This window comes from Cyanistes caeruleus, chromosome 3, assembly GCF_971803275.1.
Source record: "Cyanistes caeruleus chromosome 3, bCyaCae1.hap1.1, whole genome shotgun sequence".
NCBI lineage: Eukaryota > Metazoa > Chordata > Aves > Passeriformes > Paridae > Cyanistes > Cyanistes caeruleus.
In genome coordinates this window covers 19409633-19427982 of record NC_141703.1, presented here as the reverse complement: position 1 = coordinate 19427982, position 18350 = coordinate 19409633, and the positions used below count along the sequence as shown (strand labels likewise).

Here is an 18350-nt window from a genome sequence, read left to right as displayed (position 1 = left end):
TATTACCCTAACAAAAGACATGAAGTGACAATAGAATGATAAGCACAATCTTTCTTTCACACATAGTTCACTTCTACAAAAATGCTCACTGTTTCAATGTCACTTGCTCCAGAAGCCCTTCCCCATGTATCCACCACCTCCAAATTTTGAAAGCAGCATTACCCAGCTTGCTAACTCCCACCTGACAGAATTATTCCCTTACTTCCTCACATATTAAGCAAGGAAGAACAAAAGGTAAGCTCAGCTAACCATGCAGCAACACACCCACTACCTTCACATTCTTCCCAGAAAAAAAGTTACACACCTGGATTTAAGTCCTATTGCATCACCTTTACTACACAGCCCTTCATACCAGAAGAAAGCATACAGGCACAACATATTTGTATGGAGCAGACAACTTGAGGGAAATCACCTGCAACTTGCTGAGCTCCTTCTTCTTTCTACAGCTACTGACTTACTGCTGGGAAAAAGGTGAACTCTATACATGGACATCATATTTGGCATGGGACACTGCTGGAACTCAAGGTAGAGATAAACAATGCCTGAAAGAAAACTTTATTTTCTTTAGCCTCACCCAACTGCAAGATAATTGACGAGACAGAAGTCCTGTAATACACTGAAAGGGACAGGGAGAAAACCAAGAGAGGAAAAATGACAAGAGTGGAAACCTCCTGCAGATTGCAAGGGACATTACATTACCAACCTGCAGCCTGAGAGAAGATGAAGATACAGAATCTAATCTTTCCTAAGATACAGAATCAAGCTGGGCTGAGAGTGTGAGACATACTGAATATCCCACTAGAGACAAGTGAAAAAAGTAGATGAAACTTTGGGGAAAGCAAAGGCACACTGGTGTAAATAAAAGAATAAAAAAGAGACAGAGAACTTACAAAAACAAGATGAAAATCCATGTGAGACCACATGAAATTAATTGAAATTCATCTAGAAAGCAAAACATTTATGCTTTCCCCAAGGGATTAATGTCTCTATTTCTCTTGATACAAGTTCACATGCTAAGACTATTTATTATTGTTCCCTAAAAATTTCATTGAAGTACAAGTATTCTGAAGTCTAAAGCATCCATGGGAAATTTATTTTCTTGACAGCTAAAATCAACCAAATTGCAAAGTTTCAAACATCATAGCATGACGAAAAAGAACAGCATGAAGTGACTCAGGTATTTTTTTCCATCACTTACATTCTACCATCAAAGCCATGTAAAATGACTGAAAAACATTCTTTTAAAAACAAGAGAGTTGAGAATTTTTGAGGCCCCACAGGGATTCCCAGCAACTCAGCTGTTTGTGGAATGCAGCTCCCCTGGGAGGCTTCATCTCTTCACGAAGCAGGAGCAAAGGGATCCCATCAGATACTAATTGTCCACAGATAATGTTACCAGCAGTAAGATCAATTAGAAAATTATCTCCTGAGAGAAGCATTATGCCACTAACTTAAATTAGTCTGCATGTTATCGTATGTTAAAGAATGGAAAATTTCCACAGAACTTAAAAACTTTGTGCTTGAAGTACATTTAGATCCCTGTAATCTGATTAGGTCTTTGATTAATGAAGAGAAAGGGATGATTTTGAAGGCCTCTAAGGTAGAAATCACTCCCCTGCAGCTGAGAAAGACAGCAGCCCACAGTTAGAGCAAACACTACAGAGCCAAACTGGAATACACTGCTTTGAAAGAGGCAATTAATAGAGACCTTGATGGCAAGGTCAGCCACCCTTCTGGGTTCCTCCCATCCCTTCCCAACCACGTGGGCAGCCCAGAAAACAGCAACTGTCCATCCAAGTGCAATATCTCTATGAAGAGAACCACTGGTAAGATCAGGAACATGGAGATTTCTAGACACAGGCTCTTCTTTCACAGACCCAGGTGAGCTTCTCCTTAATTTAATGGTTACACACACACTGGTAATTTCAAAAAGCATGCCTGCTATTATAGTCAGATCGTATTTTCTCCTAGTTATGCAAACCACGAACTCAGATCAAGTTAAGAACGGCACCAGAGAAAACTGTTTTAACACTAAAGACTAAATGGAAGGAACAGAAGAGATCAGAAATAGAAATAGAAAGAGCAAGGTTAAGGAAGGAACAGGAAATTCACACCTCAAGGTGGAATTCTGTCAGCCCTGGTGAATGTCAAGAGCTGTGGATCAAACTCCCCTTGAACATACTTTGTAGAGACAGGTAAGGTACTTATTTCTTTCCTGAGCCGCCCAGGATTCTTAAAAACTGTCTTCCTTCATCCTCTTCCACAGATGCTTGGGCAAGATAAAACTGGTGGCAATAAAGCATTGATAAAATGAGAGAGGAGCTTTCCGAGAAAGAGAAGACCTGGGGCAGGAAGAAAAGTCTGTTCACATTACAGCCCACAAACAGAGGAAGGCAGGTAAATTCTTATCTTCATTCCTCCTCAGCACAGGGTAAGATGTGGCTAATAAGATAGCTGCTCAGTTATCAAAATTTTTTCCTCTTCAAAACCCTAACAAATACGTTCTGTACCTCACTGAGCTCTCCTAATAAAAACACACCTCTTTCATCAGAATATGGATAAATTATCCCAGTAAAGTTTCTGCCTTGGTGCAATCTGCTAATCTGTAATGAGTAGAGAAATGTCCATATTGCTGTCATCTTCCAAGCACTGCAGAAACAATAACCAGCTGATCAATGAACACTGCACTGGGGACTGTTAACACAGGATTAATGTGTTCGTAGGTATGTATGTAGCTAATGTTTACGGTCAGCATTTAATTGATGTGCTCCATTTCACCTTCCAAGAAAGGTCGCTCCCTTAAGGCAGGTCATCTGTCTGCCTGCAAGGGAAGGGTGAGAACCAGGAAGCAGTGGCTGACTCAGTGCCAGACCCCGCCTGACAGTGGAAAAAGCAGCTTCAGAAAAGCCCTGGAATGGTCTCAAAACCTCCCCACATCCCATGCCAAGTGAAGAGAGGGAGAGAAAACTTTACAACTTAGGCAGGGTAAGGCCGGAGGTGGCTGACATTTCAAACAATAGCATACTAAACTGGAAAAGTAAACCTTGGGACACAAAGCAGGTCTGAAGCAACTCTGTGATGTAGCATCTTGCAAGCACCCAGAGATCCCAAAAGGTAAGAGATGCAGACAGTGCAGCACTATCTCTCTATGGGTAAACAGCTCCTGTCATTACATTCCTGCGAGCACATTTACAGCCTGAGGGGGGACAGTCCATGTGTGACCAGTCTTAAACCACAATAAGAGCATGATAATGAATCTCTAGATTGACTACATGCACGGCAAATCAAAATTTTTCTTTGTAATCCCATTAACTGAGAGATCTCCAGTTTAGCTTTTCCCAACCTGCCACTGCCAGCTCCTCTTTCCAACCACAGTTTGCCTATCCATTTCTGAGGTCCAGTCTGAGAAGACAGGCCACTCCACTGCCAAGCAGCTGTTTTGTAACAGCAAGGTATTACAGGATTGTAACAGGATTATTATCTAGATGTAAAATCTTAATTGGTGAAAGCTCCTGAGCATTTAACTACCAGAAAAAAAACCTCCAGCTTCTGTTCTTAATTGTTATCTCTCATGTAACATACCTGTTAGCAGAGTTTAGCAATCAACAAGTGGTACAGTTTAATTTGACCATGAGATAAACTAAACAAGTTAGGTGGGATGACTATCACCATGAAGGCCATGTTACTCTTCAGAAGAAAAACCCAGTGGCAGCTAGAGAGACCCAGGCATCTGGAAAATGGTACAACCATTTCCCCATTCTGTTTTCATTTCCAGGCTGAGATGCTCTGCGTTGCACATGCTGGGGAAGAGAGGGCCAATCTTGGATCATCATATCTCCCAGCTTGCTTTCCTCCAGCCCAGGAGCACAGCTGCTTGCCAAGGGAACCTACACTCTCAACAGCACAACTTTCCTGCATGAGAAAGGAGGCAGCCTTGACCCCACACTCCTCAAAAGGGGAATCTCATTCCAAGTAGCAGAGGCTCTTTCATGGCCACCTTTGCTTCTGCAGAAAAAGCAAGGCCCTGGCAGTATGGAAGCTCTCAAAAGCTGACGGCCACTATACTCTTACAGCCTGGCTTCACTTACACCCCTGAAGAAGTTACTATCCAAATCAATAATGACTTCACAACAGTGTGATGAGGTAACCATTATTTTTGAGAAAAATTAATATTTTGACCATGTCCCAGAATTTGGCTTTGCTAACACAGATGTTCCATGGCAAACACATCTAGGAAGGGCTGAACAAGTGGCTGCCATTCTTCTGTAACTTGTGTTAGGAGTTTGCACTGCTAAATTTAGTTGGCAGAAGCTGCATTTACTCATCAGGGAGCATTGTAAGTACAGTTGTTGATGCTCCTCTCCTTATTTTGCCCTATCAGATTTGCTAATAGAATTCCTCATGAATGAGTGTCAACACCAGCTTCTCCTAAAAGAGATTATTTCCATAGCCATAAATACATAGAGAGCTATAACCACCCAGGCTGCACCAACGCAGAGAGAGCTGTGGAAATTATTTCAGTCAGAGACTTGATGTGTGCACAGTTCAGACACCTCACCCCCACTACACTGCAAGGTGGCAGTGACAAACCCACTGCTTAGCCACGATGCATGGGAAACAGCAGAAATACAAACCAGGATGAAAGACTTGTCAGACCTGTGAATGTAAATAAGCATGGCTGTAAAGAGGTGACAGCCCTACACAAATTCTGCTGTTACATTAGATGTTAAACACACCTCCTTGTAAAACTGCATGTAACTATCAATATTCCTGGTAATGTAGATTATATGAATACTGAAAACTCTCCAAATGTCTTTGGGTTAAAAAATACTGCAGCCCTTTGTGCTACAAGGTTGGGCTCACATTTAACACTCCAGGATATCATATATCAAACAGAGCTTCCTCTTTGAAAGAGCTGAGTGCCTTTCTTAGAAAGCTACCAGAACTTCTTTCCTTCTTTTTTTGGCAGTCTCATGTAACCAAACTTATCATATGCAGACATTAGGCAACAGAGATAACACTCCATAACTCTCTATATAGTGGACCAGGTCCTGGATAAAAAGACCCACTGCAACTGGTCCAAACAGGGCTGGAGCTGCCAAAAATTTCACTCTCAAGCTATGACCACAGCTGATCCAACAAATTCAAACCCAACTCTTTTAAGCAGAGCATCAATTATTCAATTACAAAAGTCAGCATATCTCAGTCACCCCTTATCTGCAGCTAACTCTTTAACTGCACTCTCACGTAAGGCTACAGCTTGCACGTTGGCTCTCCAGGTTTCACACGCTATGGGAGAGATTTTTCCAGAGGCTCCAGCAATACAGCACCATGCTCCAGTATTCCACACTGAATTCCTGTGTTCCAGGCACTGCTGGACATCTCTGCCAGGAATGCCCACACAGCAGGGTGGTGCCAAGGAGCTGTCTCTTTACAGGATCTGATCAAGGGAGTCCTCGGAGAAGGCACATCCTCCTCACCACAGCCTCACAGTGTGACCTCTCTGCTGGCCACAAGGAGCCCACTGCACAAAGCCCCACTCCATAGGTAAGGCAAGCAGTTCAGAAGGGGCTGCACTCACCAGAGACTGCTCCCCAGGAGAGAATAAGCCCCTCCCAAGGTCTGCAGAACATTCCACTCCCTCTGTGTGTCCCTGAGCCTTCCCAGCCTGGCAGCATTTGCACTGACACCTTGAGCATCACCTCCCCAGCCACTGACTCAGCTCCCTCCCTCTTTCCTGCTGCAGAGGATTTAGCAACTCTCTTTGATGTTAGGCTGTCTTGGGCAGGGTAGGCTGCACAGAGACAGCCAGAAGACATCTCCTCTAGAACATGTTCTTCTGTTCACTGCTAGGGAGCTGTGCAGTCTGATCTCCCTCCCCAGTCTCCCTGCTTCAGCTTTGGTTTGGTTTTTTTGGTTTGTGTTGAATGTAACAACCTTCTACCATTCAATTTAGATCAGTGTCTTCAGCGGTGCATTAGTATTAAACTACAGAACTGAAACCCAGTCATTCCTACAGTTTTACACATGACCTTGTTAACTGAGTAAAACCAGTAGAAACTAAATAAGATTTTCTTTCTACCCAATAAAATGCAGTGGTGCCTCAGGTCAACTTGTACATCTACCTTAGAGAAAGACAATTGGAAAAAAATTGGACAAAGACATTGGGAAAAAATATTCTATTGTAACAATGCGAACCCAAGTGAGGTCAGTTTTCCTTTCAAAGACACAGAATCTTGCTTGCTAATTTTGTTTGTGGACAATTTTGCATATGGAGCCACTTAACAGCTGACAACCTGTCTTCATTAAAGAACCATTTGCTGGAAAACATGGAATTACTCTGTTCAATTTCCCAAATTACAGTTTTCTGTCTCTAAAAAATGCTGAAGATAAAGACAGGATTGTTGCTTTCTGATAATAAAACATCAGTTGCATAAAACTGGGCTTCAGTTCAACTCATTTGGTCTATAATGTCATCAATATGAAGGCAAAAAGGTCTGGCTTAATGCTACCTTGAAAATACTTAAAGTTAACTATTTCTAACCATTTAGCAAGAATTCGCTTTCAAGATAACTGCAAATAAATTCCCGTCATTTTTAATCTGGGGGAAAAAAATAAGTAAAAAGAGATGACTACTTTTCTTTCATATTTTGGAGGAAAAAAAATTGCATGTGTAATATCCATGCCCAAAAGGCTTTGAAATAACACTAGCTTAGGTTACTAAATTCAACTGGGTAAGATTCTTCTGAATATCTTCATATATTTCTGTCTCAACTTTCCTAAGTTTTTACTGATGCTGGTGATGACTGATTAGTTACAAACTGCAAGTAACCTGCTTTTGCTTTCAGATTATACCATTTCTTCAGGTGAGAAACCCCAGGTTATCTAAAGAAAAGTCTGAAGTTGTTGGCTAAATTAGACACTAAAATATTCATATCACCCAGTAAATATCAAAGTTCAGTTTTTCAGACAATTTAGGAAAGCGTGCTGCATGCCTACAGCTGTCAGCAGCACTGGCACACTTCAGATAAGTGCCCATTAATCAGAGACCCAATAATTGTATGAAAAAGAAACCTCACACCCAGTTTTGGGAAAAAAAAATCTAATGAGTACCTGCATGTTCTCTCATGCCAGAGCACAATCCACAGTACAGCTGAGAGGAGAAATCCTTAACTTAAGAAGTATGGGAGGTTTGAATACTGTGTAATTGCACCCTGACAATCATATTTTCTCAACTATTTCTTACGTTTTATAACACAATATAAGAATTAAAATGTTAACATTTTCAGTTACATATAGGTGTTATGTGATTCCTAAGAAATCACTCCACATTCACTAACAATTCAGTGCAGCTGAAAGATTTCCACTTTGTGTGATCTGAAGAGCAGAAAGAATGCATTGATCAAGTGCAAGTTCTGCTGGTGTCCCTCTAATAACACAGAGCTATTTGGTAGTCATGGAATGCTGGACAAGGGCAGTCAAGTGCCATGGAGGGGATGAGAGCCAGCCTAGAATTCCAGATGGAAATAAAAAATAATTTCAAGGAGCTGAATCAATCTATTTGATAGAAAAGAGAGAAAGGAGATGGGCAGCAGCTGGAATATAATAGGCTCCTTAAGATGAGAAAGATCAAAGCAGGTTTGTCCCACTGAAGGAAAGATGGTGAGACATAAAGGAGAACCTTGCAGCAGGGTGACCCTGAAGGAGCCTGAAGGAGTGAGAGCAAAAGAGGTTTGGAGCTGGGTTTGTGTCAAACGGCAAGTGAATGAGTCAGAGAAACCAAAAGGATAAGCCATCTCAAGGTCTGGGTAAGGATGGAAAAGGAGATGCCATGGGAGGAACACATTCATGTGGCAGAATTCAAACTTTGCAAATTTCTTTTCTAATAAGTGCTGGTCACTCACACATGAATATTTAAAAGGAGATCTTTTTGTCAGTCTTCCCTTTAGCTCAAATATTTCAGTTATTTCTCTCATCTCACATGAATCCACAAAATGCCATAATGAATGCAAGAAGGCAGTAATTATCCTCTACTGAGTTTTCAAATGCATAAAATTGGTAGCAAAGGTTTATTACTTTTTCATCCATGAAGAAAAAATGTGCAGGCTTCATGCACTGCTTCTCAGCAACTTGAGAGCAGTGAACTTATTCCAGTTAAATACCTCAGTGTCATTCACTTGAAAACTGGCTCTTAGTTCAGTCATAACTTTCTGAAAACACACTGTGCAATATTCTCATTAATTGTATTGATATCTTTTTTCTTTTAAACTACAAAATGAAACACAGGAAACAAACCTACAAATCTGGGAGCTCTGGTTATGAGTTGTTAATGCTCAAAATATTACCAAAGACATCTGTAAAATAAATCTTAGTTCTGAAGAGCTAGGTAAGCATGTTTGGTTCATGAAAACAGGTCTTTAAAAGTAAGAACTGCAAAAACATATATTTAAGATTTTATAACTGTGCATATTTGTGCTTCATTTACAAATATGGTTAATGGTTTAATACCTACTCTTCAATTAAAATCAGTCTTAACTCAAAATTATTTCTGATCTGCATAAAGAACCCAAGGGCGAGGCAAAATGCTCCTTTGCAGCCTAAGACTTCCAGCAACATTTCAAAGAACAAGAGCATTAGCCAAACTCTCTTCCTCTGAAACTCAGCTGTCAAATGCCCCTAAATTTCAGTAATAAAACAAAAACCACTACTAAATTAACATACGTCAATTTAAACTAGCTAACAGTTAGTTCATGTACTTTTTTGAATCCTAAATTGATTCTATACTCTGGGATGTGATGTCTGTTTTCCACTCATGTATCATTCCTTCAGGAAACCATTGTCTTTCCTCCTGGATAATAGCAGGCAGTTGAGTCCCAAAAAATTACAAGGGTTAAAGTCTCTCCCTGGACAGCACTTACTGAAGCATGTCTATGCCAGGGCTGCTTCTGTAACACTGCTGCAGGGACAGCCAGCAGAATTCCCCTCCTGCCACAGGTTTGTATCATCTTTCATTTACTCTATAGTACATCATCATTCCTACATTAAAAAAACTCCATAGTAACCAAAAAGAGTTTTAAAAACTTTGCAAAAAAGAAAAAAAAAATCATGGTAGGGAGGAAGGGAGAGAATGAGAAGAAAGGAAGAGGTATGAGATAAAAAATTTGTCCCACTGACATCCACATCAAACAAAATTTCTTCAGGCAGAACAAGGGATGCATTTGTCCCTTGAAAAGAATTCTTTTCAGAGATGCTTGAATCCCTGCTTTCCATTATGTAAATAATTTCTTTTCTGTTGTCTCTGTAACGATCATGCAGTCTTGCAAACGAGGCTGAGCTGGGCAAACATAGAGCCATTTCTCAGCTAAAGTAATAAATTACTTATTGTTTTAATATACTGGAAAATTGGCAGGAAGCGGGGGAAGGTACGTCAGTTACACAAGACTTTATACCATCACTTATCCCTGCCTCCCATTAAAAAAGCCTTAGTTGCTGTAGCAACTGTCAAACCACACTCTGGTTCCTCTTCCTCCAAGATACAGAACTTCTCCAAAACACTCACACACAACACAGCTCTCCTTCATCCAAAGGACAGGTTTCTGGCACTTTTGCACTGTTTGAAAAGAGGCTCTTCAAGGAGCTGACAAATCCCTTGCAGGCCTTTTACTCCAAAGTATGCTCCTGTAGAACAGAAATCTTTAAGAAAACCTTCAAATTCTTGGGTTTCTCCCTATACATCTATCCTCTCCTTTCCTCCTCTTCCTTTTTCCCCTTCTTTCTCTGCATTATACAGAATGTTACTCCATTCAGCTAAATTCACCACTACATCTTACAGTATTAAACAAAATGCCTACACATCTGTCAGATGTCCCTTCCCTTCTCATTCCTCCCATGGTGGGAAAGGCACATGCAATGGGGACAAGGTCACATAACACGCATTGCAATGTCTCTAGGTCAGGAAATACAACAGCAGAGACAGTTTTCCTACCCACCACCTGAAGAGAAAACCCTTCTCCACAACCACAGCTTCTCAATCATTCCTGGGGGATCCCTGCTCAGTCACCAGGGAGGGCAAGTCTTTTCTCACTGGTTGAAACTCTGCTCCAGGGGACAGAGATTTGAACATGCTAAAAAAAAAAAAATCCAACCTCAAAAAAATTACTGAAAGCAGAGAATAAACCATTAGCATGAAGAGAAAGCCCTGTCAGAAACAGGACAAAGTCACACACTACTGAAGAAAATCTCATGAGGAAGTGAAAAAATATTCCTCCCCTTTGTGCAGCATGCCAACATTAATGATAAGCAAAGGCCCCTGGAAGTTCTTACATGTTCAAGGACACTACCCAGGGCAGGATGCTTGCACAATATAGGGAGAGCTTACCCACCTTCTTACCTCCTTCAATCCTTAGCAGCTCCATCCTATTCCTAACTAGAATGTGATGCTTAAAAAAAATGTTTGTGCCTAAATGTTTTTTGTTTTTGAAACACTTAACACAAGCAAATCTGTTACACACAATGGGATGATTATTTTTAATTGCTATTCTGAAAATAAAGTATCATAGTATTGCACAGAATATCTTCAAAAACACATACAAATTCTGCTCTTTTGAAAGAATTTCAGTCTTGGATGTACTTACCTTTTCCAGTTTTATAATGATTCTTCTGCAGTGTGTTGTAGAATGGGGGATTAATGGTTCCACGTAAAATTATTTTTGGTTCCTCTACCAAGATATAAACTACCCAGCCACTTCACCCTGTAGTTCATTTCTTCAGCACCATAAGCATAATTTTCATTCCTTTCTACCCACATATTTGTTTCTCTGATAGTGCAAAAATGAACCAAAAAAATGTACCATGCACTTGTGCTGCCTAAATCAGCTAAAAGCACCGAGGCAGCTATGGGAGCAGGGGTTTGCCTGTGTGCCCATGCAAAGTTAATTGCAAAGCAATATGCACAAGCATACCCTGAACCCAGCTTTCTGTGAGTTTACAGTGGAAACAGCTGCATACTGGCCCAGCGACACATGATAAACAAGGTCACTTGACTCCTGGGAGCGACACACCAGCACTGGTTTGAGGCACACACCAGTCTGTTCCCTGAGCCAACACCAAGCACTCCCTGCAGCTAAGGGAGGAGCACTGAGGGGTTCTGTCACTCGCTCCCAGCTCTGCCCAGCAAGAGCAGTCACCAAATAGGTATTGGTGGCTGCTCTTCCTATCAAAAATTCTCAAACCGGCCAATATATTTCTTCTGCGCTTAGAGATTTTTGGACTGTTCCCATACCTCTGCTCTTCTAGTCTCTCTCTCTTTTGTATCTTGTGTTTGAGGAGGTGCTCTGAGGAGGTTTGTTTTTCTGTGCCCAGTCATCCTTTCACGCTTCTACTAGTGGTTTTCCTCTTTTATCATATGCCTGATTTTTATGGTACCCCGTAATTTATCCAGGCTCATGCACTTCCATGACAAAGGCTCAGGCTGCTAATGGAAGAACTCTGAAGGAAGTGCAGGATACCATTTGCTTTTTGATACCATTTGCTTTTATTAACACTTAGCATCTGTACATCTTGCACAGAATGAAGAAACAGGACAGACAGCAGCTCAAGGCCACCTTCTGACATTTTGACTGTCAGGTTTCAGGCTACAACAGAGAACACCAGAGAGCTGCTGTCATTTGCACTAAAGTTCCTGAACCACAACTGTGGGATTTACATCCAAAAAAAGTGTAATGGAGTAGAGCCTAATCAACTACAGTGTGCTTAAATACAAAGCAAAGCAAGCACTCCATCCCATTAATTCACCAGCAAAGATCAGTCAATCTCCACTTGAGATCAGTATGAAATCAGCAAGGGATCTTCATCCTAAACATGAAAAATATCTATGCAGTTCCAAAGCCATACACCAGAACACTCTCCCAGATGTGAACAGATTGGATTTAAAAGTTACTGACCATAGAAATTCATCACCACTTCTCAGATGGCATATCATAGCTCAGCATTTTTTTTTTCTATTATTCCTGTACAACATTGTCCAGATTATAAAAATCTCTTCAAATACAGCATATTAAATGTGACAGCCAGCTGACAGAGCCAACCATTGAGCAAGAGGCAAGTATTTATAATACTTCCTTAAATACTTCCTCTATTATTTACAGCTTTATGTTACATGTTACATTATGAGCTGTATCACCCATTTTTGCTGCTCCGCTAGTTGCAAAGTTGATCTCACTTTCAGTATCCCACCTATTTAATATGAATTCTTTTGGTTTAGAATGATAATGTACAACAAATAGCTCCGCTTCCTCAAATATTATTTTACTAAAAGCTATCGTAAAGGGACACATCTTCAAGCTAAGTTTTATTCATATATAAACAAGGTGACACTTCAAAAGCTGAAATTATAAAATGTGGAACAGTAACTACCTAACTTGGCTATAGAGATGGATTTTAAAATACTTCCTTTTTTTTAATAACTTTAAAACATTATCTCCGTCTGCCCGTAAATAATGAAGTGAATCTGTCCTTTAGAACAAGCAAATATTTAATAATATTTTCTTTTGAGTTCTGCTTTACCTACAAACCAAAACGGACCTCTTACCCCACATATCCCACTCCTGGAGCTGATTAGGTACCTCCTTTTGGATTAAAGAAACAACCAAACAACAAAACCAACCAACCAAAACCCCAACAAAAACCCCCAGGGCCTAAGGAAGGAGAAAGAAACTTACACTCATTTCCCAAGACAGGAAGTTTGAGTACATATGGCCTGATAGAAGGAGGGGGAAAAGGCCCTCAAATGTCTGAGCCTAGGAGCTTGGCTACTTCTGAATACGTACTAGGATGCAGCAAGTTCCTCCTTCCAAAAAAAGCATGGTGAGTCACACACTACAGCACAAACCCTTAGGTTTTTGTTTGGGTTTTCTGTTTTATTTGGGAGAAAGGGGGGTTGTATTCTTGTCTTTAAGTTTCTAAACAAAAAGTTTTACAGCAATACAGAGGAGTAAACAGCTCCAGGATAGGGCAAGGAAACATAAGAAAGCTTAGACTAGGAGAGATTTTCCCACATAACCACCTGCAACAGTACCAAAAAAGCAAAGAAAATCAATCTCTCGAGAGAGCAGGAATTTTTTTTTCCTTTCACTCTTTGGATTTTCACTCTCTTTATTCATATGAGGAGCCACTGCTCCTTAAAGGTGATGCATTGCAATTGCACAAACAGCTTCTACTTCATCTCCTCCAGAAGCAGTTTGTAAACCCCACCCCCCAAAAAAAAACCAAGCCATAAAGCCCCCACTTCCCTTACGAACATTTTCATAGCAAAGAAAATAATTTTTCAGATATCAAGTACCATTATCATATTGAGGTATCACAAATTAAAAAAAAAGAAAATAAAATAAAAACCTGTATTTCAACTAAGTGCAATATAATCACATTCTAATAATAAAGTCAACATTATATAGAAAACCACCATGAGATTGCAAGATCTTGAGTATTTACTGATGTACCACAGAATAACAATGGTGAAATTAAGTCAATACTTTCTTTTTAGAGGAAGGAATCCAGTTGTGACCTATGGTTAGGACATAATTACAATATTAGTTCCGAAAATATCAGTCTTAATCAACAGAGAATTTTCCCAATCAAATTTATTTTGCTGCTGTGAGAAGACAGAAGGCTGACTATAGCTTGTGGATGTACCATGACATCTGTGTATGGATTTGGCCACATTTCTAACTGCATGTAAGAGCACAGAAACTGAGGCTACACAACAGGTCAGGTCTGGCCTGACCAAAAATTTTGTTTGGATTACTTGCCCTCTTGTTTTCTGCTGCTCCATCTTCCGGAAGCTCCATAGCCCTCTCCCAGGAACACACCTGGAATCAATCCTCCTACATGACAAAGTGCCAGCTCCCTCCCCATCAGCTCCACAGTGCAAACCCAAGGGCTGTCCCTGCTTTACTAAAATGAAAACACAGCTTAAAAAAGGAAAAGCCCTCTCTATTTTCTACAGAATGAAGCTATCACAATGTTACTCACAAATTAATACTGTTGCCTGGTTATCTGAGTGCAGAACTTGATCTATTCAGAAAACAACCAGGTAAGAGATGTAGGCACTCAGAAATTAATGACTACAAGCAGTACTGAGATATTGAAGTACTATTAGCATTTGTTAAATGTGAAAAGGAGAAAGGAAGATGAAACAACACCACATTGTATATTGATATACAATTTACATCAAGCTGTGATGTCACTTACAATGTCAAGAGGTGGACTCCACACATGCACTCAAAAAATGTAAGACATTCTGAGTTCTGTCCCACAAATCTCACAGTTTACTTTACAAATGCCCCTACTAATCATGATTCCAGCAGTATTAAATTCACTGTGAAACTATGTATGATATAAAAGGTCTGTGGGTTTTTTACAAGGAATCTCAGAAGAAATACACTGCAAACAAAATTCAACAAAATTACCAATCAGATGCATCTATATTGATCTATCTTGCCTCTAATGCCCAGAAAGATAAGCACCAGAGCATCAGAAAAATAGCTGCTTCTGAGAAATGAGCAGGAGCTTATCTCCAGAAATAATATTATTTTTAAAGCTTTAGCATATCTGCTATTTCAGTTGTCTGTAATTGTCACCCCAAAGATTGGTTCACATGTCACATGACTTTTACAGAACGAATAGTTTTGTTAAACTATGCATGCATGTACTTTTACTAACATGCTACATATATATAAAACACATCTGTGAATGTTTAAAGGGGTAATATTTTTCTGGACATTGCCTTTCCCCATTGGACTCTTAGCTGCTTGGCATGTACTGCTCTTTCATGTTTCAATTGTTGTTCAAGTTGTAGTTACCATTTGAATTACTGTCATGGATCAGGTTAATACAAGTGGGTTGTCCAAATGCTTAACAATAATAACAGAAGTAATATTAATGGGCTCTGCTGCAAGGAATAAAGTTTTAGAGCATTTTTTGCATCTGGATGAAGACCTACCATGAGTTGCTATGCAAAGCACACCAATCTTGGAAGCCATGAAGCAGGCTTGTTCAGAGTCACAGAGCTTCTTGGAGCTCCATTTCCTGTCTGAACACCACAAGCTCTGTCAGACAGAGATACCAGCAGACAGTGGAGCAGAGTCTGGTGTCTCTGTAAACACCCCACCAGAGCAGGAACAAGAAAAGCACCAGCAGCTGGACACAGCTGAGCAGATGGGCGTGCCAAGGAAGTGTGAGGCTGTACTGGCCAGCACAGCTGGCCAAGCTGAGTGAGGCAAAGCTGGGGGGAGGAAAGGAAAAGAAAAGAGTTTTACTTATTGTGTCACCAGCCAACATTATCAACCAGTTCTTGCCTGCTCTGTTCAAAATGGGATGATTACTGTCATTTTAGTTTCATTTTTCCATGCTAGCACAAAATCAGCTCTAAGTGGTTTCTAAGTACCCAGGAAGCAGTAATCCATGGCAACTTCCAACACCAGTCAGCTTTGATAAAGCGACCCCATTTAGTGAAAAGCTATTATGGTCTCAGAATACAACAGGGTGACATTTGTGAGAAATTATGAATACCAATATATAGCATACCAATATGTTTGTAACAATATTTCATAGCAATGGAAGTAAGAACACATGCATACACTCACATAAGAAAACTAGAATTTTCCTAAATTCTTCTCTATGGAGAGAAGGGGGGGATGAAAAAACAAAATTATCAGTGGGAAACAGCATCATCAAAAGAAAGAGAAGCAGTAACAGGTACTGTAAGGCCACAATAAGGTCTCCTCAGAACCTTCTCATCTCCAAGCTGAACAATCCCAGTTCTCTCAGCCTGTCTTGATCGGAGAGGTGCTCCAGCCCCCTGATCACCTTCATGGCCTCCTTTGGACCTGCTCTAACTCATCCATGTCTTTCTTATGCTGAGGACCTGGATGCAGCACTCCAGGTGGGGTGTCATGAGGGCAGAGTAGAGGTGGTGAATCATCCCCCTTGACCCACTGGCCACTCTTGTTTTGATGCAGCCTAGAGTACTCAGACCTTCTGGGCCACAAGTGCACACTTTTGGCTCATATCCAGCTTTTCATTCACAGGAACTCCCCAGTCCTTCTCTGCAGGGCTGCTCTCAGTGACTTCTCACAGTCCTGTATTCAAGTCTGGTTTGCCCTGACCCAGGTGAAGCACCTTGCACTGGGACTTGTTGAACCTCATGAGGTGCTCGTGGTGCCCACTCCTCAAGTTTGTTCAGGGCCCCCTGGATGGCATCCTGACCTGCTGTTGTGCTATCTGCACACTTGCTGAGGGTGCACTGATCCCACTGCCCATGTCACTGATGAAGATATGAAAGGGTGCCTTTTGAGATTCCAGAGGATCACCATTTGTCATCCACCTCCACTTGGACCTAGAGCCACTGACCACAACTCCCTGTGTGCATTCATCCAATTTCTTATTGAGTATTAGTCCACCCTTAAAATCCACATCTCCAAACTGGAGATGAAGATGTTGTGTGGGACCATGTTAAAGCCCTTTGAAAGAAATCCAAGTAGATGACATTGGTCACTTTTCCCTTGCTGACCACTGCAGTCAGTTCACCACAGAAAACCACCAGACTGATAAGGCACGATTTGCCCTTCATCAAGCTGTGCTGGCTGTCTCAGATCATCTCCTTGTCTTGTATGTACCTCAGCAATGCTTCCATGAGGATTGCTCCATCACTTTCCCAGTAACAGGAGGCACAGCAGTCTGTAGTTCCCTAGGTCTTCTTTTCTCCCCTGTCTAAAAATAGGAGAGCTATTTCCTTTTTTCTAGTCACTTGGGACTTCACTTGGCTGTCAAGACTTTTCAAATGTGGAAAAATATATTCCATCTTTGGAATAATCAATAATTCAAATAAGCTATTACCAGAAGCGTAAACTTTAAATGACTGGGCTACACATTCCCATTTTTTCTTTGTGTCAACGCACAAACTTTTTAAAGCTAAACTGGGGGAGTACGGGGAGGTAGTGGGTTTTACATTAAATAGAAAATATCATGCAAAAATTTATGTTAGTAGTGATACTTCTGCACTGATTAAACTACATGCAAGTCAGTTTTATAAATGCATATCTCTTGAGGACACATGCTGTTACAACAGTTCTATAAATATGCTTTGTAAAATGTTTATGTGCGCTCAGTGTGTGGGCAAATTCACAAATAGACGTGCTAACTCCCTTCTTCCTGATGACCAATAAGCAGAAGAGGAAAAAGAAGAGATCCCTTTTAGAAGAGTAGACTAGACAGTTCAAAAATAGCCTCTGTGCCTTTGCCAGATACACAGAAAACTGAAAAAGTAGGAACCATAGTGCTTTCTAAAACCCAAGTGTTGTTTTGACTGTCTTCCATCCACCCTCAGCCTTCAGGATTTCAGCAGAGATTCACATCCATTCAGTTCCCAGAGAAGGCCACTTCATTCCAAGGCTTAACTGAGAAGAACCATCAGCAGGTTTCCAGACCTTCACACATTGGAGTATTGGTGATGCAAAGTGGCGAGAAGTTTCAGAAGCTGAGATGTCTTCAGAGCTTTAGCTGATCCTTCCCCTATTTGTTCTAATAAAACACTTTTTTGCTTGCTTGCTAGCTTATGCTATGCATGTTTGCCCTGGGGAAGAACTTTAAGGTAGCAAGGGAAGTCTCATTTGCTCTTTCCTGTCTTTGCCTTCCAAAAAAATAGCAAAAAAGATCTGTTTATTCTTCTAAGTCAATGTGCATGTTCTGTGCACTCAGGATGACATTCCCTCACTGGAGACATGTGGAGTTAGATAACATCAATTTATGTTAAATAATCTTAAAATAGAAACACATACAGGGCTGTTTTAAACTTACTGGATAATCCTTTCTCAGAGTCTGATTCCACATTTGTTTTCTTTCAGTGTGTGGGAGATACTATGTCCTGTTTTAGTGGATGTGGTCATTTTCTCTCTGTGGCCAAGTTTATAGAGTCTTGCAGGTTCTGTTCCCACAGAAGACTTGAGGGAGACTACATTTCCCTCAAGATCCTGGGTGAGCAGAAATTTCTACAACTCCACTCTGCAAATGAGCCTTCAAAAACTTGAAGTGACTGAAACCAGAGAGCCCAGGGACAGCAAGAGCTGCTGCAGGAAGGCTTATCACGCAATGATCTGGGATGTTAACAACTCTGATTTCTAAGCAGAGTGGTAATGCTGCGAGCACTCACTGTACCAATATAATAAAGTAATGCTGCAACCATCAGATCATATCATAGACTGACCAACTTGAATTGACAATACTGAATTATAAATTACTATGTTCAGCACCACCAAACTTCAAGTCTGTAAACACTGACTCCTAACTAGCTGCTA

At 40.7% G+C, this 18350-nt stretch overlaps 1 protein-coding gene across 7 annotated transcripts in view; it reads right to left on the bottom strand.

The window, feature by feature from the left end:
- The window catches only part of ARHGAP6 (Rho GTPase activating protein 6), a 318428-nt gene that overhangs the window by 100015 nt on the left and 200063 nt on the right, over positions 1–18350 (bottom strand). Inside the window, exon 1 of one of the 7 annotated variants that reach the window (XM_086880097.1) lies at positions 12720–12827. The exons of 4 other annotated variants lie outside the window; for them this stretch is intronic. In XM_086880097.1, coding sequence (XP_086736223.1) covers positions 12720–12752 — 33 coding nt within the window. In that variant the 5' untranslated portion in view covers positions 12753–12827. Of the gene's footprint in view, positions 1–10390; positions 10436–10634; positions 11090–12719; positions 12828–18350 lie in introns of those variants that run through there. 2 more of the 7 variants (XM_086880099.1, XM_086880102.1) reach the window with 2 other exon arrangements.